At 40.1% G+C, this 23,816-nt stretch overlaps 1 protein-coding gene across 2 annotated transcripts in view; it reads right to left on the bottom strand.

Moving 5' to 3' along the window:
- Nucleotides 1–508: 508 nt before the first annotated feature.
- Nucleotides 509–23,816, bottom strand: part of LOC141805621 (uncharacterized) — a 56,368-nt gene continuing 33,060 nt past the window's right edge. For both annotated transcript variants that reach the window (XM_074690758.1, XM_074690759.1), the window contains exon 4: nt 509–1,520. In XM_074690758.1, the coding sequence (XP_074546859.1) occupies nt 1,331–1,520 (190 nt within the window). In that variant the 3' untranslated portion in view covers nt 509–1,330. The remainder of the gene's footprint in view (nt 1,521–23,816) is intronic.

The following is a 23,816-nucleotide window of genomic DNA, read 5'->3' as shown; positions in this document are numbered from 1 at the left end:
TTAACACATGGACTGAAGTGTGCATAAGTTTGAATGATAGATTTCATGTTATTCTGTTTGGAAAAAGTGACTTAATACGTCATTTTAAGGTAATTGTAATTGGTTGTATTCCGATGTTACAAGAATCATTTTGTTGATTTATATTGACTTATTTTTGTGCAATTTCAACTCCTTCTATTGGCTCAGTTTTGGTCTCCACCATCTCTCAAGGTTAATGTATTCTTCTATGGATTTAGAGGCCCAATTGATCCATTATTTTTCCGTCTGCTCCGTCTCAATGTGCACAAAGCTTTTAGAGCACTCAGGTGAAGGGAAAAAACATCACTATGTGCTCAGAATAAAACTCCATGAAGCCAAGTGAAGCTGCACATCCTGGTGATAACTCTCCAAGGATTCATTACCTCAAGCATCCCCGTTTTATTTTTATTGTAAAATATTGCTTCCTGAAGATACGTACCTGAGCCCTTTATTCTCGTAAAGGTTCAAAATAAAAACAAACTCCAGCAGCTGTGGTAAAATACTTTTATAGAGCAGTAATCCATATCTGAAATATAGCATCCAAGCAGAATAGCCCTGATATGTACAGAACTCACCTCTCATTTTCTCCTTTTATATATACTTTTTTTTAAATGTAAATATGTTCATTATAGTGTGTTTGTGTATATGTATGTGTATGTGTGTGTGTGTTTGTGTGTGAGTGTGTGTGTGTAGACATGTAGTACTTTTTCATGAATAACAGTTTAATAAAAGTTTTAAATACAGGTCATAATAATTCTTTTGAAATGTCTCTGGATATAAAAGCTGGTGTTCTGACCCTCATTAGTCCATTAATGAAGATGAATACTTTCTCTCTGTCTCCTCTCTCCGCCTATAAACTTTATTCGTTTCATCTTTTATAAATATTCTCCGTCTCTCGTCTGTATCGCCTCTTGCACTGTGCCCCTTGCCCCCTTCCACTCGCTATATATTCTCTTTATACCTCCTAATTGCTTCCTTGCTGTGACTCATGTGTGGACTGAACTTTTGCTTTTATTTGACTTCAGCACTTTTACTTCCCTGCACCAGTATCGAACCTCTAAGTGCTGAAGAGGCATTTTAAAAGCAGTAACAACATGTGTGGCCCAGTCAACCGTTCCCATCAGCTCCAACAACAACAGATAAAATCATAACCTTTGTTACTCTTCCTCCTACCTCACTTTTGTGTTTGCATTTCGGCTCTGCACTTCTCTCCACACTAGTTTTTTAATCACATCTCCATCTTTTAGTAGTTTTAAGAAGGGTAAGCAGTGCATTACAGTATCAAAGTGTCTTTTGCTTCGTCTCGAAGCTCTCAGAGGAACCAGAAGCATTTCTTCCTGTTCTTCTTGGTGGTGGCGGGGGGTCGCACCGGCTGAGGGGAGTCTTGTTGGTGGGGTGTAGGGGGCTGGGGAGTGGGGGGCTGTGGCATGCCCTCAGGAGGGTCGCCCACCTTCCAGGTGCGGACCACCTGGCCTTCCTGAAGACGGAAGTCGTGCTCTACACTGGAGAGAGGAAGAGAAACAGGAAGTGTCAGTTCAGTTTTGGCATAAATTCAGTGTCAAAAAGTTAGATTAGCTTTCCAAGAAATCCCTTTCACCAGAGAAAAAGTACACAACTTGCTCCTCATTTGGTCATCTCAGTCAGTGCATGGTCATTTAAGAGACTTTTGGTCAATAGGGATGGATTCATGTTTTTCCAGGAAAATTCGGCCCGGCCACAGATACTGAGAAAAAGCATTTAGAAATAACCAATACTGGCGCTGATAGTCTCATATAAAATCATGGATTATGAACAGCCAAAAAGTGAGATTATTTTAAGAAGAGATGTCCCGATCAGCATTTTTCTGCTCCCAATACTTGTCCTAATTTTTCTGTATTGAGTATCAGCTGATACTGAGTCCAAATCTGATTCTTGGGTTTGCAGAGGTAAACTTTACTTAAAAGGTAAGAAAGTGAAGCTACACACTTTTTTGTTTCCTGTTTCACAGTCATGAACAGTATATGATAATAGCTAAAACATGTCTTGAGCTTTAAAATTTCATTTAACTTAGTCCAGCTAGTTTTGATGTTAAAGTCATCTGATGTATTCAACATCATCTCTTGTATGAGGCCCTTTAAACTTGTGCATTGAATACAGCACACTAAAATCCCAGGCTGCCCTGAATGCAACTCTCACAAGACAATGCAAGACTACCAACCATAGACTGTAAAAAAAAATATGGACATAGACTCCCTGTTGTCACCCGTCGACGAAGCTGGCACGGTCATATTGCAAGTGGGGCTGAATTGTGCCTCTGATTGGACAAACTCCTGGTGAATGTTTTTTAAGCTGCTGTTGGAAAAAAACTTCAACCCCTGTTCAGTGTGTGCCATTGGTGAAATTAGCAACTCAGACAGGATACATTTTTGAACCAGGCTGTAAATATGTTATATTCCTACAGTGAAAATGGCTTTTTTCGACTTGGTGTGTATGTGACACATCGGTACTTCAGGAGCCAGTCTCAAGAGGACACTTGAGAAACAGCAGATTTTAGCACTTCAGCATTGTCTCATATTTGTAGACCAGATGTTGCTGCTTGAATGAACGTACATTTTTGACCCTAATGCAACTGTCTTATGTGTTTTTCTCCTTTCCTTTAAATGTTTGTTTCACTACTAACCACATTACAATTGAAACTGACCTGATCATCACAAACTAAAAAGTAAGGGATTTAACCTACAAGACATGGGACAAATATCTGTTGTAAAACTAATCACATCATGTTTAAATGACCTCGCATATTGTCAAAGACTGCACTGTACAGCTCCAGTGAGGCATGATGGGAAATCAAGTTTCTGAACAGCAGGATATAAAGTGGATAACTTCGATCGCTTTAACTAGCATCCCGTCTTCTTCTCAGAACTTTCTGGGGGCTCTCTCTGTCTGAGGATATTAATTCATTCTTTTAAGTCCCAGAAACAGCAGGGCAGCCTTTCCTCTGTCAGTGAACTACACTGTGTGTTGTTTTAGGATGTTTTGATCGCATTGCCAAAAGATCACAGTGCATAAATGTATTATCATGTGGCTGTTGGACTGTTTTCTTGTTTCAATTTGATATACTTTCGCATCTCTGACATTTGCGCCATGGAGTTGCTAATGCTAGGCTAACAACCCATCCAGTGTATGTTTGTTCTCTCCATTTTGAACTGTAAGTCCCCATGAGGTTACTGTAGAATGTTGTAGAGCAGATGTTATTGCTGTAATGTGTCTGGTTGTGTGAGTCTTCTGTAATAAAGTTAAGTGTGACTGCTGTTCCACATCAATGTACCAAACCTTATTTTATTATTTTATCATCATCTTTATGAGGTTGGGGAGCAAATTTTGCTCAGTGGCCCAATCCAATACTAGGGATTGGGAATGGGGCATCCCTAATTTCTAGATCACTTGTAAAGTCCTCACAGAGTGTTTAAAAATGAGATAAAACATGCTATAAAGCTTCCAGAGGCTGAAAGGACAAGAAGTTATGTATGTTTAAGCGTCTCCCCTCAAACTTAAGAAAACCACTTTAAAAAATCAAGAGTCGAACACTGTGCAAGTTCCCAGAAAGACCCCCTGTAGAAAGCATCAGAGAGAAACAGAGGAGACTCCAGCAGCTGCCACTTTGTTGTAGATAATAATGAAGCGGTTGACAAAGTGAATCAGGAGCTGAAACGCTGAGTATCACAGAAATGTTGCAGCACCAGGAGAGATCTCAGGACTGCAGCTGACATACACATCAAATGAAAAGTCAGCAAGGTGCATCATTGACACGTGACAGCATCACATGACAGCACAGCTCAGGGGCTTCACCGCTGAAATGAGGCGTGAACTCTGATGCACCTCCTCAGCAGCCATCAGTGAAGGTAAGCAATAAAAATGTATGCATCTGCGATAAAGGAATAGAGACAATATTTGCTTAGTGATTTACTTTTGTCAGCAGTCACATGGAGGGAAAGCTTTCCCCAGTGAACTCATTCTTTTTTCTTTTTTATTCGTTTCACTTTGCTGCTATTCTTGCTTATTATGCAGTGGCCTAGTTAGCTGGTGTTTCTCATCACAGCACAGAAGCTGGAAATAAAGAGGACTCCCTCTGTTCAGGAGACGAGGAGAGGAGAGGAGAGCTGCAGAGGAAGCTAGGAGGTCTGAACTCAGCAGGAGCAGGGCCCCAGAGTTCTCAGGCAGGAACAATGAGGACTCTCACATTCATATCCATCTGGCTTCAAAACTCCCACTCCCACAGTCACTCATCCACTTCACTCAAAACAAATGAAACATCAAACTCCAGACGGGAGCACAGTGCAGGCAAACGAGTGCGGACAGAGTAAACAGTTAAAAAGTGAGTGGGAACAAAGAGCAGTGGAGTGGATTTCTTCCCTCGGCAATATTTACAGCAGAAAGAGAAAAAAAAGACACTTTAACTAAACCTGCGTGTGGTGGCTGGGAGGGCTTCACGGCACCAAACAAACCTCGAAACAAACCTCGAAACAAACCTCAAAACAAACCTCGAAACAAACCTCTATAGCTGCAGGACCAGTAGTCCACAGCGAGGTGAGGGTGGGAATCACCAGAGCTGGGCAGGACCGTTAAATCCCAAAACTCAAGTTAAGACTTGTTATAAATAAGCCTTTAACGTCTCAGAATGTGAAGTGTCAGCATGCTACTGAAAGCAAAGTATGATTATTTTGCATTGTGTCATATTTGGAGGGTTTAATTTTCCCAAAACTCCCCAAAAAACCACGTAAGAGAAACTGACCGAGCTTCACCCTTAAAGACCAGTTCAAGTGTACTGTGCTCGGGCATGTCCAAGCACATCGAGGACATGACGCCTAGCCCATGAGGTAGAATTGCTGCAACCCCACCTCTGGACAATCTTTTCAAACAATAACAGGGTGTTAGAGGGCTGTGACTAAAACGACTTAACAAAAGACAAAGAGTCATTGAAATCATAGCCATGTTCTGTCTTCTCCATTGTGCGGACTCTGATGAGACCAGGCTTCTTGTAAATTGAGGTTTCATGATGACATAAGCGGGCCTTAACCCTTTAAACCCTAAGGTACCCCTTATTGGGGGACTTTGAGGTTGCTCCACAACAAAAGTTTTAAAAAATACTTAAGTTATTACACTAAGCTGGTGACATAAATACCAATACTGAAACATCTAAACTAATTTTACAAGTGTTCCCTTTATTTTGACATCAGAAAGATTCAGTTTGGGTATGTCATTCTCTTTGGCATAGACCCAAAAAAAGAGGCCTGGGCTTCTTAAGGGGCTACTTACACGACAACGGTTTTAGGGTGAAACGCAAAAGTTTTGTTGTGTTTCAGCCTTGCCTTTACATGGAAAAAGCATTTCAGCTGACCTAAAACACAAACTTTTGAAAATGGCCTCCAGAGTGGAAATTTTCTAAAACTTCCTGGTTCATATTGGAGGAAGGTTGTAGTGGGTTGTACTGGCCAGTGGGAGGCCAATGGTGCTTGAGTAAGACGCGGTATGGATGGCCAGTGTGACCTTGCCCTTAAAGAGGGGTACTTGTGCTTTTTTGTATTTATTATGTCCCTGTGATGCCCGTATCTTAACATGATCAACAGCTCGAAACATCCCTATGTTTCTCTCTCTGGGATTTTTTGGAAAACGTTTATTTCAGCCTCTAACTGCAACCTTTGCTTTTAGCTGCTATCTCTTTAAGGCTTCCTGCTCCACAAACTCCCTTCCCTCTGATTGGCCAGTCCTCTGGAGGTCTGTTGGGGTGGACCTTGGTGTTTGAGGCCCACCCCTCTAATGTGACACAAACCAGTTAGGAGGTCCAAATGTGATGACCTCATCATTTCAGGAAGTCTTGTTAGGGTCCTGTCAGTTTATAACGTACATTTCTGAGCAGTTTACCGACAGCAGCTTGAGGTTTTGTGCCAGAAGGAGGAAATATTTTCCATACCACAATCTATACATACTCATGGTGAATTATTATATCTCCAGAAACATCTGCACAGCTGAAAAGAATCATTGTTTTTTCAAAACATTTAGCTTGTATTGGGTACAATTCCTTGATAACATCGACAATAAAAGACAGAAGTCAGATTTAGTCTCATCACAGTATTTCTGTGTGTTCTGTTGTGATTTTTCCTCTGCTCTGTTTTCGTCTCCTTAATAAACAGGTAATATAGAGCCCCCTCCTCACTCCTCCTAACAGCAGCCCTGTTTGTGCCACCGTACAGCTCGGCTCCCCTGTGCCTCCAGCTTTGCGTCCGCCGTGTTCCCTCTTTGTGAAAATGAATAGCCCCGGTCCACAGCTCTGCGTGATGAAGGCAACATGGGCGCTGTAGGGAGCTGTCCACCCTCAACCTTAATTATCTGCACACTGAGCCCACAAACTGTGGCAGGCAGGCAGGCAGGAAGCTGTGAACCTCGCACAGCTCTTTTCTGCCGCTCCTCCCGCGTCCTCTGCTCATATCGACACTTTTTTGGCTACAGGGTGTGCCCAATCCCAGGTGAGTTTTATAGACAATGCAGGCAATAAGTCAGAGGCTCAGAGCTGTGATTTGTGCTGTATAGCTTTTCAGAGATGGATGGGGGAGAGGAGGATTGACCTGAGCTTAAGGGCGGCGGTTTGAGGTTCATTCTGGTGTAACTGAAGTTGAAAGAAATGTGTTTTCACAGTAGTTGCTCAGTTATGAGTGTGTGTTCGCCTCATGTTCTGTAATATAAATCACACAGCCTTGAATTCTCCTCCAGGTAAAAAAAAAAGTGTTTTGCTTCGTCTTTCTTCACTTGGATGTCTGACCTTCTCTCTGCAGTCTGACATATTTGCAGTTTGAGCTCATCTTAAATCTGAATTAAAGACATTTATAGACAAGCATCATTTTGCAGCTTCGCAGCTGGAACGGAGGTCAATCATTGTGGGATGTGCAACTCATCAGGGAACGTGGTCTGATGCTTTTTCAAAGAGCCCAGACAGGAAATACTGATAGATACTGAGGAGAGGATGACAGAACATTAAGCTTCCCTTATTTCCCTGTCACCGCTCCATCACGCTTCAAGGCAAGTTCACCACAAGTGTCACAAATTCAACGCTGAGAGCAATTGGCTGTCACTGACATCATCACCAGGTTGACGAAGTTCATCATACTGAGTCCAAAACAGGTCAATACTCAGTCACAGCAGGGTTTTCTGCACGATTAACAGAAAATATTCAATCCTTAATGAGAAATTAAGATATCTTAAAATGAATTTTGATGCGATGGATGCACTAATCCAGTGCTACATGCTGAAAAAAAGCCTGTGCTTAAAGAAAATCCATCACCAGCACAGAAAAAAAGACCCTAAAGAGCTCAATCCGTGAATGATTTCTATACCGTGTATATACTTGTACTCACAGAGCACTTTTCTGGTCTTTCTAACCACTCAAAGCGCTTTCACGCTGCTCGTCACATTCACCCATCAGCCACACGCCGATGGCTGAGGGCTGAAAGTATTCACAGCTATTACCGACAAATTTATTAACCCTTAAAGTAACATACAAATGCTCAATTTGAAAGCTATTTCTTCTGGTGATTTCTGTTAAAATCAGTCACTAAGTGTGGTGCAACCACAGACAGTATAATAAACTGAGGCAGTCTCCCTGATGTCACCTGTCTGTTTTTGGAACAGATTTTTGAAGAAAATTAGCTGGTGCGGCCATGTTGGAAATAGGGCGAGCTTTGAGCCTCCACCATAGACTGTATTAAACATGAACATAGCCTCTGTGACGTTACCCGTCTGTTCCTGATACTGTGAAACGAAGCCAATCCGCGGACGCAGCCACATTTGATATGACATCGTCTGTACAGCTATAGTCATGTGACCTGAGCTGTGTCTCTGATTGGACAATCAAACGATCCTAATAACTTTTAAAACGCTGGTTAGAAAGTTAGTTAGAAAAAAAATTCAGTGTGTTCTAATAGTGAAATCAGCAACTCAGAGAAAAGAAAAGAAAGCTGTTTTTAAACTAGGCTGTAAATATGCTTTTTAATTCTGTAAAACTCTATTTTTCTGGCTAGGTGTGTACTGACTTCTGGTCTTTCTGCAGCCAGCCTCAAGCAGATTCTCAATAAAAAGCTACTTTTAAGACCTCTGCAAAGGCTTCATTTTTACTAACCGGATGTTGCCCCTTGGTCTCCACACTAACAGTTACGTATAAAAATGAAACAACTTGTTACACTTTATGTTTTGGGTCAGTAGGGATGAGTACTGAATTAGGTACTCTTATAGGTACTGACTGAATTCTGTCAAAAGTACCGGGTACCAATTCAGGTAAAATCAAAAGGTTCCATGTTTAGGTACCTAAATGCATCCATGTGACTGTGAGGGAGTGGAAGAGTAGGCGATTTTCCATACACGACATGAACACAGCATTACAAGGTTATATATTGAAGAATAAATATGCTAAATTAAAGAGACTTTACATTTTATTGTTAAACAAATCAATATTTTTTATCACACACGCACATACAAGTACCGAAAATTGGTACCGTTGAGTACCGGTACCAATTGCCAGATACCGGGAATCAGAACTGTATCATTTCAATTGTGAAAGGTCCCCATCTCTAAGGGTTGGTTATCGCATTTTAGTTTTTATAGCATTTAATTTTATTAAATTTTGGGCTCAGTACTTTTGTTACATTATCGACCAGTTGTTACATTTGGGGTTTTATTACATTTTTCATTACGTTTTGGGTCATTGTTATGTTTCAAGCTCTAACAAGCCTCAATCGAACACTCCAGAAACGGCAGATTTCAGCACTTCCATACTTTCTCATACTTTTAGATCGAAGGTTGCCGCTTGGGTCAAACATCCCTGTTTCATCATCACAGACTGATGAATTCAAAGCTTGCCTGTCCCTCAGGTGCCTCTAGATAGCAGTGGTCAGTTTTCTGCAGTGTTACATGCTACACACACATCAGCAAACTTTGCTTCTGACCAATGAAAATGTTCTCCATTAGGGGGGGGATATGGGGAAAATATGTCACGATGATTTTATGGCAGGATCAGGATCTGGATTGTATCAAAACTGTTTTTCAAATTCAGACTTTTTTGACCTGGAAACAATATTTTTAGCCCCAAATATTTCTTAACCTGCATTCTGATCTATTTCATGCACCATTTGATAACTTTAATGTAATCTTTTTCGACCTTTCACATTTTCACTTCATGATGAACACATTTATTTAAAGACGTCAGCTGTAAGAGTTGTTGAGTTTCTGCAGAACGAACAGAGCTTTAGCCTTATACAAGTAGCTGATGCAGAGTCCACATTCAAGGATTCAAGGTTTTTTATTTGCTATTTGCACATGGACCAACAGTCCAGACACACAGCAACTATTGTGCAAGGTTCTCCCAGAGTCGACAGTGTATGAAAATTAAAACAGAGCATATAAAACAAATAAGATAAATAATATATAAAAAAAAATCCCTCTAGAGCACAAAACCACTGTAAAAGGGAGGTATTATGTACAGGAATGGCGGTGATCTGTATAAAACAAGTGTGATATGTACACGAGAATTTAAAGAGGGTTATATGTAGGGATGGGAACTGATAAGATTTTGTCAATACCTCGATAGCTTATCGATTCTGCTTATCGATCTGATTCTTTATCGATTCCCTTATCAATTCCTGTTGTGAATTTTCTTGGTACAAAAAGTAGCTTTACAGGTTTTCTGTGTCAACAACATTTAATTGAGTTTATACTATAAGTGGCTAAAATGTAATTGGTCCCTGTGTCTGGATATTTCTGGGCATAATTAAACAGAAACAGGTAAAGGTTACACACAATGTGACGTTGATGTGCTGTGTTGTAATTTATTAATAAGTCAAGTAGGCCATCTAGTGTCTCAAAGTGGTTATAGCAATAATTTAAGTTGTTTGGAACCTTTCGTAGTTATGAAGACACCCATGAGCCTTTCATTAGCCTGTTAGCTTTTGACATTTGCAATACTCAGTATTTTTTAGAGAGTTGATGTGAAATGTTTCTGTGATGAAAGTTGAAATTCTATTCTGAAGCTAAAGTTATACTGATGTATGCTAACTGCAAGCATATCAATGCAGTTTCACATATACGCTAGCATCAAACTTGCCCCATTTTGTTATTTTGGTAAATAAAGTGATTTATACCATTTTGAATGTACTGAATATGAATCTCCTGAGAGAGAGAGAGTAATGTACATTTCTTTATGAAGTCAGTTCTTCAGTAAAAGCTCAAGTTTTACTTCAAGTTTTCTTGGGAATGATTATCTAACTGGAATCGTTAGGCACAAAGGCATACAATATCGATGGATTGAAACATTTCTTATTGATTCTCAACAGGAACCAGTTTTTAATCACTAGTTATATGGGAATATTGCACATATGAGAAGGGATAGTGCACAGTTAGTGTCGCACATCTGCCAGAATGATTTCACAGATAATACTGTCTCACATAATGCAGATGACAAATGTACTTTAGTCAGACTTTACTAGATATACTTTTGTTTGGTTTGTGAACCTGACTGAAAATGTAAATGTACACATAATTACGAACATGATTGATTTCAGTGCCATGATTCAGACATTGGAAGATGAAAGCTGGGGGCCTTATGAAAATGGAATTCAGGCCTGACTTTGAGTGTCCCTGGTTTCTCTGAGAAACTACAAGTTCTATAGAGGCACAGCTGAATTGAATTTGTATAATAAAGTAGGAAGGCATAAAATGTAAGAAAGAGTGAAACTTTTCTCTGAGTAAACAATTGCTGAATCAGAAAACACTCAGTGTGGACTTTTCAGTTCCATAGGAGACCCATTGAAGTCAGACTTGAAATGCATAGAATGATCCTTCAATGAGATGCATAAACTAGATGTGAATATAAGAATATTTAAGAAGGTAATCAAAGCCTTCTTTGGAGGAGCTTATCAGACAGAAACACTTTTGAAACCCGTCTTTCTGTAGCTAATCTGAAAACAAGTCCAGGAGGGATCTTTCTTCTGTTTCGGTGAATTATCTGTCTGCATCTTTCTGATTACAGCACAAAGAGTTTCATGGAGATCAAAGTGACTCCAAAGTCAACCAAACATCAGCCTGAGAAGCTGATATTGTTGCTGTAAAGCTTGTATCAGTACACTATCTATTCCCACTGTGTGACCTTACTTTGTACATGTTATTCTATCCCTTAGAGATTTACTCTTTAAATCGACTCTTTTTTTAATCATCAGTTTGGGAGACAGCACGGCGACCTTGCCCAAGAGCACCAACCCAGCGCTCCTCCAGAGGGGATTGGATCAGCAGATTTACAGAAACAAATGTTAGTCAAGGTCATTTCAAACCAACATTTTAAACAATTACAGAATATTGACTGCAGTAATGGAAATATGATTAACTGGCATGTCAGTTTACTTACTCTAACTCCAGAGTGCACGCTGTGAAATGTACTCAAAGAAACAGAGCAGCTAACTGTCACCGTAATGCACTCTGTGTAGAACAGGATGCTAAGTGCAGTCAGATGGGATACAGGATGAAACATTTGATAAGCTAAGAACAGTATTCTGAAACAGTGTGTTAAAATAATATGAGAAAAGAGGGTTGAGCAAGGCCTCGTCTCTTTTTCATCGCTCCATCTATAAAACATTCATGCAACAGCACCAGCAGGAGATCATCGGTCCTCCTCCGCCTCCCCTCCCTTCTGCTTCTGCCGAGGAGTGGAGGAGAGACTTTCAGACGAAATAAAGCCACGCCGAGGCAATCAAATCTGCGCAATTTTCTCCCCTATAGGCAGAACATCCATAAAAGAGGGGAAAATTTCATTCCAAGAGTTACAAGAGGAGTCAATCACAGGAGGGAGAGATGTTAGCTCTGATGAGGTACCACACCCACAAATACGTGACAACCATAGACTGTACAGATTGGACAGCATGGCTCTGCCATTTACCATTGTACGGTTTTGAAGCCAAATTAACCCCGTCACAGGCGCAGCGGTAGAGACTGAGGGATTCTGGGAGAAGTGGAGCTGGGTGAAAAAAATAATATTTATTTTTTCCTTTTGAGAGTCTAATCACTTCTTGAATCTACCTCCTGAGATATTTTACAATCGCTGAAAAATGTAAGCTGTCAATCATTGTTAAAACGTGACGTAAAACCTTGTTTTCAACCATGTATAACTAATGAAAACAAAACTTTTCAGAAAAAAGGGAACTTGAATACAAGGCAGCCAAATAATATCTTCAAATCACCACAACAATCGGACGTGAGAAACATTGCTACTAAATGTATTAATTTTTTTAAGTTTGACCACAGCTCATCTGGAAAGACTGGAGACACGAATTTTGACCTACACTGCAGCCAGCCACCAGGGGGAGCAATTTTGTGGCGACTTCACTTAGAGACCAGCAAGAAAACGTCCATTTTTTTTTCAGTCTATGGTGACAATAAAGAAACACTTGAACATTCACTCCTTTTGAATCTTTAACTTTCACTTTTTAAATGCAAGGGATGTGAAATCTACAGAGTTGGCCATTAGTTTCCATACATAGGAAAATATACATTTTATGTCGGACAACTGTTTTTATATATAATGTGTTCTAGCTACATGATTACCATTGTATCACATATTAATATGTGTTTTGAAACAATGGTCATCATATAGAGCACACACTATATATAAATATACATGTGGCCCACCCTGTATTTATTTATTTTTTCTTTTTATGTTCCATTCAAGACTTTATATATACATACATATATATATATACTCAAAAAAAAATATTAACCCAACACTTTTGTTTTTGCTCCCATTATTCATGAGATGGGCTCAAAGATCTATAATTCATTCCAGATAAACAATATTACAATTTCTTTCAAGTGTTGTTCACAAATCTGTCTAAATGTTTGATAGTGAGCACTTCTGCTTTGCTGAGATAATCCATCCCACCTCACAGGTGTGCCACATCAAGATGCTCATCAGACACCATGATTAGTGCACAGGTGTACCTCTACCGGCCCAATAAAAGGCCACTCTGAAATGTGCAGTTTTTTTTCTTTATTGGGGGTCTGGGGACGCAGAACCAGTCAGTATCTGGTGTGACCACCATTTGCCTTATGCAGTGCAACACATCTTCTTCGCATTGAACTTATCAGATTGTCAATTGTGGCCTGTATATATATATATATATATATATATATATATATATATATATATATATATATATATATATATATATATATATATACATATATATATATATATATATATATATATATATATATATATATATATATATATATATACATATATATATATATATATATATATATATATATATATATATATATATATATATATATATATATATATATATATTTGTGTGTGTGTGGTATGACTCTTTAAACTCCTACAAAACAGATGCTTTGAGAAAAATCTAACTTTTTTACAAAATATTTTCTTTCACTGTGAAAAGAAGACAAAACATTATAATAAAACAAAATGCCAGTATGTCAGAACAACAGTAATTTACCGACTCGCTTGCTGTCACACCCTCCATAGACCTCCTTGCTGGCTTGGCTGAAAAACTGTCTCCAGGCACTGAGACAGTCACAGCAAGTTTTTTAACAACATCTGATTCTAAAAATGAGTTCATTAAATCAGTATCCCAGGATGACATGCTTAAAAACAAATTTCAGCTCCACATAATTGAGTTGGGATGATGAGAAATTGTCTAACATCTTAAGATAATGAGATGATTCAGGCGTGATCTGGAGCTGGACTCACAGTCAGCTCGTCTACAATCGGATTCAGTCGTCGTCGGCTTCACTTTATTGACAGCTGGTGGAGGCATCTGTCGTCTGACTTTGACTGACAGAAGGTCGCCTCTGTGGAGTAACCACGGCGCGATCCAAACAGGTTTTATTTTGGAGAAACATGCAGAAATGAGTAATAATCTTACATTTCCACACCTCCATTCAACAAGCTTACACAGGCCTGGAGAAAATCCCATCAAGGAAATAAAAGATGGAGAAAAAAAAGCTTCACTAACAAGATGGTAGACTGGGGCGAGAAGTGATGGAAAATGATGTCTGCAAAGAGAAAAGGCAGAGGGCGATGAGGCAAAGTATTATTTCAGTCTGTATCGCTGGGAGGAGACTGTGTGACAGAGCAAGAAGAGAAAGACACTGACGCTGTAAACATGACTAATACCTCAGGGACACATCATCACATGATTTATGCTATCCACGGACGGGCTGACTATGCGATATAATTTATGCTAATCATAGGATGCTAAAAGCTTAAATGCTCACCCGCAGTCAGATCACATTACACAAAAACCTCTCTCTACAAGGAACAATGTATTGTATTGGAACTATTTGAGCTAGCTCTGGATACAAATATTTTCAAGGTCGATGCGTTGGGCTTCATTACTAAGTGCTGAAGCGCTTGGCAGCCTTTCAAAATAAACACAGGGAAACCTGTAGTGGATGAATTTAAATAACCTCACCTTGCACAGCGTTAATGTTACTGTCTCTGTCCTCCTGCTTTCATCCTTTGTCCCACTGTTTGATTATTAATGCCAAATATTTACATTTTCAGAGCAATTACCCGTATAGATTTCACTAATGTCACCTTATTCGTGACCTCTGGCACTAAACCCACAGAGCAGACAATCCCAGAGTGAGAGGGGGCAGACTCTCACCTTGTTTGTACTTCTTCTCATGAGCATAAATAAATAAAACATACTGTTTGTTTATTGAAGAGGCCTTACGTTGAACATGGCAGCTCAGAGATCAGAGGAAATTTTCTGAATAGATTAGCTTCCTAAATTAAAAGCAGTGGAGGTTTAGATTAAGCCTATCACATGTGGTCCATGGCAGCTTCAGACCTGACCTCCTCTCATGGTGCAGATCTTTTCTTTGCTCTGTGAAGCTCATTGAGTCACAGGAAGATTCCTTACAAAGTGTTTAAATGAGACAAGCTTGCATACACAGAATGAGCAGCCAAATGCGAGCCTGGCAACCTCCAGCCTCCAGGATTTGCTCTGCAGAGAATAAAATCTGTTCGCTCTGAATTCACAGTCGTTACTGGTTGACTTTGGGAGAATGGAACATGCCTGCTAATGCCATCCATCCCTGATTTGAGTCGATGAATAAAACTCAACGATATCCAGTCAATGAATAAGAATAATCCAATACCAATCTCCTTATACATGGTGTTCCCCAAGGATCAGTGTTTAGTCCCCTCCTCTTCATCCTCTACTTCCTTGGCCACATCATTCAGCACTCCACAAACTGACTCACTGACACCAAACACTGGATAAACAGCAGCTTTCATAAAAGTGACTTTAATAAATCTGAAAATATTCTTATTTTCCCCAAATCTCTCAGATCTTCTCACTGAACATTGATAACCACAATCACAGCCTCCCCATTAGATACTAACTCTGGCATCATCCTCATCCTCAGTCTCTCCTTCAAACCACACACCAGAATCTGAACCAAAACATTTTTTTTCACCTCTCTGACCTGGTGTGTCTTAGACCTTCTCTTTCTCTGCTGCAGGAACTTTCAACCACACCTTTATAACCTCCAGACTGGACTCCTGTAACAGCATCCTTCATGACCTCACATCTACTGTCCTCTGACTGTAAAATGTTCAGCTTCTCCAAAGCTCACATCACACCACCTTTTAGCCCCTTCAAGGCTGGCCATTCAGCTCCAAATCCACTCAAAGACCCTCCTCATCACCCACAAATCCCCCAATAACCTTCTCCCCATCTCAGAACATCAGATATCTTCTGACCCTGTCATAAACACCGTGTTCTGCATCTGTGGGCAGGAGACAGACTTTGCCACTGCAGCCCCAACTGAACTCTGTCCCTCCCAACATCCACAGCTCTGACTCACTTCATTCATTTAAAAGTCAACTACAACTAACTTTTTCTAAATATCCAACTCCTCACAGCCTCTACCTTTATCTGTCTTTTACAACATTAGAAGCATCTAATGAAATCAATATTCATTTATTTGTAAAGCACAAATGTTTGTTAACACAAATTATTTGTAAGACAAATTGGCAAATTATTGTTAGCAGAGAGTTGGCAGCAGCTTGAAAATATAAATTGAAATCTAAGACAAGCAAACAAAAAAAGGTGTCAAAAAAGATGATTAAATACTGGGTGAGATTCCAACACAGTCAATTTACATAAGATAACAGCTCATCTATACGCACAAACCTTAAAAAAATCCCAGATGTACATGAGTTTAAAATCCTGTATAATAAAATGAAAATAAGAAAGTACTATATGCCACCACAGTAAGTTTTTTTTTTTTTTTTTACCTCACTCTCACTTGTAGCACCTAAGAAATAGAGTTTTCCCTAGTTTATGGTAAAAAAAAGAAAGGATCAGTAACTAAGACTCTGTGAAACCTGAACTCCTCCCATCACAAGTGACTGAAACTCTCAACCAATCAAACTCTGTTTCAGTTAGGATAAGGAAAAGAGGCAGGCCTTTAGCCTTTCCATGGGCAGCCAGGGGGCTTTCCTGTCGGACACGCCCTTATATGGGCAAAACTTGTAAATCTAATGACTTGTATTAAATCCAAAAAGACAAAAGCTTTTTTTATTTTTCTTTCTTTTTTAATAAGGCTGTAAACATTGTAATTTCTGCTGTAAAGATCTTTTTTTTTATTATTTTGAATGGATGTGTATGTGGTTTCTGGTGTTCCTGCATCCAGCCTCTAGTGGACGTTTCTGGAACTGCAATTTTTAAAATTTTTGCATAGGCTTCATGTTTTTAGACTGGAGGTTGCTACTTGGTATTAAGTAGCTATCAGTTTCCTCTGGGGTCAGTGAACTTTTGCCCTTTTTGGCATCATTAGCACCATTACATGCAGTTCTTGAGTAGCAACGTGGCAATGCAAATCGGAAAGGGAAGCAAAAAGATTACCTTTAATTAATTTAATTTAACTAATGATATTTAGATCCAACATACCAATAGTTGTATCTCACAGGTCAAGAACGATAATTCATGGCACACTAATATTTGTCCTTTTCCTATCTGCTACAAATCCATGCTTTAATTTTAAGTCATTAAAAAAGATTCAGCTACCTTTATAAATCATGCATGCAGCATGTTGATTGTTGATTTCCAGTGATGTTTGGAGGCAGATTTTGTTAAAGTACTGATCCAGCTGCACAGTTTATTTAGCAGACATGAGCGTGTTATTGGTCTTGAACCAAACCAGTGAATGTGTAGGATGAAAACTGCTGAAACTCACATTAAACCTCTGCACAGCTCAGAGAGAGACTGCAGAGCTGGGTGATGTTTCCGGCCCGCTGAGCAGCTGAGCGTGGTTACCCTTCCTCATTATTGTGGGCCATGATCTGCTGAACACGTCACTGCCTTTCAGTCCAACTGTACGTCTGAGCATAAGCAGAGTTTCAGTGCTGTTAGACTCCAGTCAGAGTGAATCTGTGCTGATAACAGCTGAGTTCTGGCATTCAGGCAAATAGACCAAATTCCCTGTTGGGCCTCCTGTGGATGTTGTGGGCCAAATTTAGAGCAACATATGATGAGGTGTGCTTACAAAGTCTGTCCTAACATTCACGCCAGGATTTTCCTCAACACCCGCCTACGATGAGCATCCATCCAAGACTCAGACACAAAGTGCTGCTGAGCTGTCCTCCTGTTTCTCACTCAGAAGTCATCCAGATATTTCACCTGATGAATGAGAAGTAGTGAGTCAGCTGAGGTGAATTAAAAGGCAGAAGGTTACGGCTGGTTACACACAGCACGCTGAGGTATTGAGTGATAGCTGATGATGGATGAGCGGCTGCAGAGGAGACCTGATGGAGGCAGTGTGGCAGTTTGCCATCAGAAGGAAAAACAACAACTAGCAGTTAGGATCCATCCGTCTTTATCTGCGTCGCACTCGTTCAAACATTAACTCTCAGAGGAGATTTTCACAGTTTCCTCTGTGTGAAGGAGGATGGCAGCATTTGGAGGTGACGAGTCAGGGAGTAATGATGATTTGTGGCGGGAATGAGCAGGTATTTGTTGAAACTTATGAGCATAGATGCAGAAAATATGTTCATCTGGACCCAAACACAAATAGTTTTTTCTGGGTGACCAAAGAGGTTGGGTGTTTAAAAAGGGTCAATGGCAGCCGTTTGTTGTGTTTGGGTTTCTTTTCTGTTGCTTTCATGTCTTCTGATCAAACATTTCTCAAAGCACCTGTGGTGAAATTTTTCAAACGCAGTCTTTGATCATGAAGTGAAGAAAGGACGGAGGGGATTTATAAAATAATTATTAAAAATCTTTGAACTTTGTGGACCGATTGATTTAAATGGCAATCATATTTACGTGACGGTGCTAAAAAGAGGAATGCAGTGCCACGAGCTTAGCACAATCTGGCTCAACAACCATTTAAAAAAGCTAATGTTTACAGCAGAAATTTACATATACAGCCTCGTTCAAAAACTGGTTTAGATTTGAATGGATCATTTCTCGATACACACAACTTGTTATCATTACACATTTTGCCCAGATACACGTATGGCTGAATTGACTGACAGACGAAAAGGCTTTATCTTTCACAGCAAAACTAATCAAAACAGACTTCACAGGAAACAAGGACCAAAAAGTAAAAAGCAGAGTGAACAGATGGTGTTGCCACTCTCCTACTGTAACAGGTAATTTGATCAAATTAATTAGACAGCAGAAACCTCATTCGCACCTAAGCTGATCTTTGCATCTAAAGTATATATGTTTGCAGCCTGATACAAATATCTGTCAAAAAAGAAAAAAATGAATAAATATTATTTAAAGAAAATAACAACACACTGCACATGGATCGATTCCCTTAATTATTAAACTGAAGAGTTCTGACCTAATGATGAAGGCATGGCTGATTTGATTGACAGGTGGCCAACCTGTAGCCAGCAGCAAGGAGGCTAAAGACCCGGCTCTTTATCTCATCCTGAGTAAATGAAGATAGATTCGGGGCATGGTCACACTAGCTAGCCAAACCGTGCCCAATCACGCTTCAACCCTAAGACCAGTTTGTTTGGCCAGTAAGGTCACAGGTGTGCCGTGCTCAGGTAAGGTACACTTCTCTTTGGCATGCTTGGTGGGTGTGCTCTGGTGAGGTACACTTCATGCCTGAGCACAATACGTATGACGTACATATGATCTACGACATATGATCACTCCAACTGCTCCTTTTGATAATTGCAGACAATAGTGTTAAGGCTGAAATACGCCAGATGTGTCTCCGGTCCGTCTCCACTCTGTCATGGCATTTGATCAAAGAGTTTTCCAGTCAAGTCAATCTGTCAACTCACACCGTCGCTGTCTGGTTGCAAGGCTGGTCTGTCAGGTAATACGCAGCCATCCTACTTTTGCTGGGCGCAGAGCTGTGACGCATAAATTCAGCGTAGAAAAGATAAAGCTGGACTGAAAATCCTGACCAGACATTACTTTAAAACACCTTGTGACTTTCAAAAAGAAATCCAAACTGTGTCAAAATCAGTTCATATTAAGCTTGACTAAATACAACCAGGAGTCAACAGGTTTGAGGTTTTACATCCCAACTTATCCATGGAGTGGGAAGCACGGGACCTTCTTGGTATCACGACTTCAGCTGTCTGTCAGTTATAAGCCTTGCCAGACTCAACACACAGCTGGTGTAAGTTGACAAATACAGTCAACATGTAACAGAGGAGAGCTAGACTGCAGTTGTATCTGGTGTATTTGAGGGGTTAGAGGGCTGTGTCAGACCAAAATGACTAAATATGAGCCAATAAGTCCCTTAAGTTGTAGCAGTGTTCTCTGTGCCATAGGCAGCCTATCCATGTGCCTTAAGTCTGGTTCGTATTAGAGTAGTGTGAACATAGGCTGTACCGTGCTTGAATACGGTTGGGATGGTTAGGTGTAGGGATGGGTACCTTTCACATTTGAAACGATATGGTACCAATTCCTGGTACCTTGCAATCAGTATGGGTACTCAAGGGTACCAATTTTCGGTACTTTTGAGTGGGTATATGGAAAAAAATATTAATTTGTTTAATAATAAAATGTTAATCATTTTTAATTTAACATATTTATTCTCCAATATATAACCATTCAATGCTGTGTTCATGTCCAGCATGGAAAATCTCCTACTCTTCCAGCCTCTCACAGTCACAAGGATGCATTTAGGTATCCAAACATGGTACCTTTTGATTTTACCTGAATCGGTACCTGGTACTTTTGACAGAATTCGGTCAGTTCCTTTAGAAGTAACTAATTTGGTACCCAACCAAGGTGTGACCATGCCCTCAGCCTTTCCATTTTGGCTTGAGTCAAAAAGTGGCTTCAAAACACTGTATCTGAAACAAATGGGTGATGTCACAGAGGCCAAAGTCTGTGGTTCTGAGCTTTGCTAAGTAAGCATGATAATCAGTCCTATGCCTTCATCTTGCTTTTTTGTCTTTGCTCTATTTTGTGTCTTCACAGCGTTTGTACTCAGTGCTAACAGAGCTCCATGCTATATCACCACATTGATTGATGTCAAGATGCTGTGGTGCCCTTTCCTGAAACATTAAGTAAGAAGGATTGTCCCAAACTTCAAGCATGTGACAAGACTGGACGACATTTTGTTGACAAACTCATTTTTAGCACTATCCATCTTCTGGCTGTAGTAAAGCCAAATAAAAAATCCCTGTAACTTATCTTTGAGGCATTTTAGCAATGATTTATGAACTATTATCAAATGGAATCATTATCACTGCTAACATCATTAAAAAGAGGAGCCCATATTTACTTTTAGCCAAATTAAATGAATAAACAGCTTCCATATTTGCATTTAAAATCTTATTGATTAAATTAAGATAAGCAGAGCCAGATCTGGTGGAGATGGGGCCAGTGGAGGAGGTTCAGGGATCTAATTTAGCCGTGGGTGTGACTGTAGCATGATTATCATTGATATGACACATCGTCCAGTGTGCTTCCTTGTTCCACACGCCACTCCTGATCCTTTCTCCCCCCTGTTTCAAAGACGTGGCACGCCGGTGATGTGCACCATCTGGCCCTCACTGTTGGCACGAGGCTGGGCTCTGTGATTATTGCCAAATGGCGTGAACAAGGGAGCTGGCTCTCTCTTCTTCTCTTCTTGTGTGTCTTGCTGTTTCACACACCCAGCACCTTTATATATCTGTTGTCTTCACACAAACAAACTCAAACGGACACGGGTCTGAGCAGGAATAGAAGAAAATGTTTCAGTGATTTTCACGTGTGTGCACGGCAGAATCAGAGCATATAGCGGGAATAAAACGGCTCACTTCTTCTATCTTGTTTTCTGCCTGTGCGAATCTCTCTCTCTTCTGGCTTGCTGTTACCTCTGCGCGGCTCGATATGAATGAGACTGATGCCTTCAGTGTATTTTCTCCGCCTCCCTCGAGAGCCGCCTGTTGCTCTTTGGCTCAGCCCTGAAGTAAAGATGGGTTACTGCAGAAGAACTGGCTGCCCTGCCCTTTAAACACTTAACACACACACACACACACGCACCACTTCTCCATTATCAGCCTCATCCAGGGGGAAGTGATGCGCATGTGCATTAACACACACACACACACACACACACACACACACACACACACACACACACACACACACACACACACACAGTCCTGACAGCTCTGACAGGGTTGTTAACAAAAGGTCAGATTCAAGACGAATCTTTCTTCTGAGAAACTGAAACCTCTCATATCGAGCTAAACTGAAGCTGCTCGTGTGTTTTGGTTGCTCCGTGTTTCTCTGTCTGGTTTTATTACTTGAAGACAGACAGCCTGGTAGTAAATCTGCTTGTGTTTTGATCACTCTCCTGTCAGATGCGGACAGCTGGTTATTTGAAAGATCCGAAAGAAGCAAATCCTGGCTCTGCGGTCAAACGTGGTCCTCGTGTTTCCTGGCTGTAAAGTCTTAACCTCTTGGACTCAATAGCAGCAGCATCGATCGCCTGGTAAGCTGGGCAGGTTCTCATTAGCGCTGAGGATTGATACAGTTTACTTTCCACCTATATAATGCTTCACGCAGCCATGTTGAGTCAGTTTCTTACTGTTGTCAAACTGACTGTTTCATTCATTCATGTTGAATGGTACAGGCTGACTGAGTTTTCTTGTCCTATGTGTATTTTTGTGCCTCTACATTATCTGACGGGACAGTGTGTAAGCAATAAGCTTGTCTCTAAGCAATTGCATCGACTCCCATAATTTGCAGTAAAAACTTTCTGGAGAAATTTAATGACAGCAGGTACCATTTTCTTCCAAATAGGACACTTTGTCAAATATCCATTTGCGAGAAAAATTATACATATTAGAGCAGGTAATCGCTCCTTAACTGAAGCACAGTGACTCAGGAATGGACTGATGTAGACTGCAGAGTTTAAAGATGGATTTGTTCCTGACACGTCTGTGTGGACCAATGGCATTCATTTTAGCAGCCTCATCCCCTTTGCACTGTCCTTTTTAAGCGGGAAATGTTGGCGTCTCTAACTGGCTCAAAAGACAGAGATGCACGGACAAACAGGAGCTCCTAGTGTCCGAAGTACACAAATACTGGCATTCATAGGATTCATCACACAGAGATCACTGTGAAAACCTTGTGACAGACATTTTCTGGTGTGAAATTGCTGCCACACTGCAGAGATGTAGAATGCGGTATAACTGTAATCCAGTTTTAATGCTTTGAAATACATTTGCTAATACCATCTAGGTTTTATTCTGTGATATTTTGTCATTCAGTCAATTTGCTATTAATATAGATATCAGATATGTGCCTGATTTTACATGTCAAGGTGATGGGACACTGTTAAAGATGATGTCGTTATCTCATTTCATTTCTATGTTTTAAATTGTTTCTCTGATAGCTCCTGTGATTCCCACAGCAAAAAAAAAAAAAATGTACTTTTTTTCCAGAGCCCAGCTTTCTTGAAGCCTCCTCCACTGTTGCCATGCTACAAAGTTGTGTTTTTTTTTTCAAATGTTAATCAGAATTATATTTTGTTTATTCTGGGGGGAATTCAGTCATTACAGTTATCCTCAAGCTAAATAAAGTTAAAATACAACAGCAGTGATACAAAGAACTAATAAATACTAAAAAAATGTTGGATTAAATTAAATCTGTAAGAATCTGAATAATTATAAAAGTTTCTGGACTAAAGCTCTGGTGTCAGTTGATCTTGGTGTAATCCCTGTCAGCCTGCACAGTCTGGAAGCCGTCGGGAATACATTGCGTTCCTCAAACTCTGCCTGACTCCTGGCTCGTCCTGTTAGCTCCTCTATCTTGTTTAGCAGAGATCTCATGTCTTCCATGATGAAAGAGGAGAGACACTGCATTGTTTTGCTTCAGCTCTGTTCCCACCTAGTTTTTGCCTTCTCTGCGTCCCTGTGCGTCTTAAATATCCAGAGTTCTGCAGGAGTCTCCAGAGGTTTGGACGATGAGCCGGCTTCAACTCGTGAGAACATAGCATCAACAACAGAGGGCTGGCTAAACTTTGCATCTTCGAACACTGTCCACAACTCTGTCCAATCTATGGAAGCCATAAAAGGTCATAACTAAGTTATTATTTTTGTCTCAGTGTTCGAGTCAATTTCAGTTGTTTTCCCAAGATGAAGACTAAATCTATCTCGTTATATCGAAACAAAATTTTGATATCAAAATTTGTTAATTTTTGTTAACATGATTGGATAACTTATCTTGTTGCCTTGGGAAAGATGAGGCTTGTTTTTTCCAAGAAAACGGGAGAAATAA

This window comes from Halichoeres trimaculatus, unplaced genomic scaffold (genome assembly GCF_033239565.1).
Source record: "Halichoeres trimaculatus isolate MK-OKI-2021-1 unplaced genomic scaffold, fHalTri1.1 fHalTri1_scaffold_16, whole genome shotgun sequence".
NCBI lineage: Eukaryota > Metazoa > Chordata > Actinopteri > Labriformes > Labridae > Halichoeres > Halichoeres trimaculatus.
Note: the sequence above shows the minus strand (reverse complement) of the source record. Positions and strands in the feature narration are given on the sequence as shown.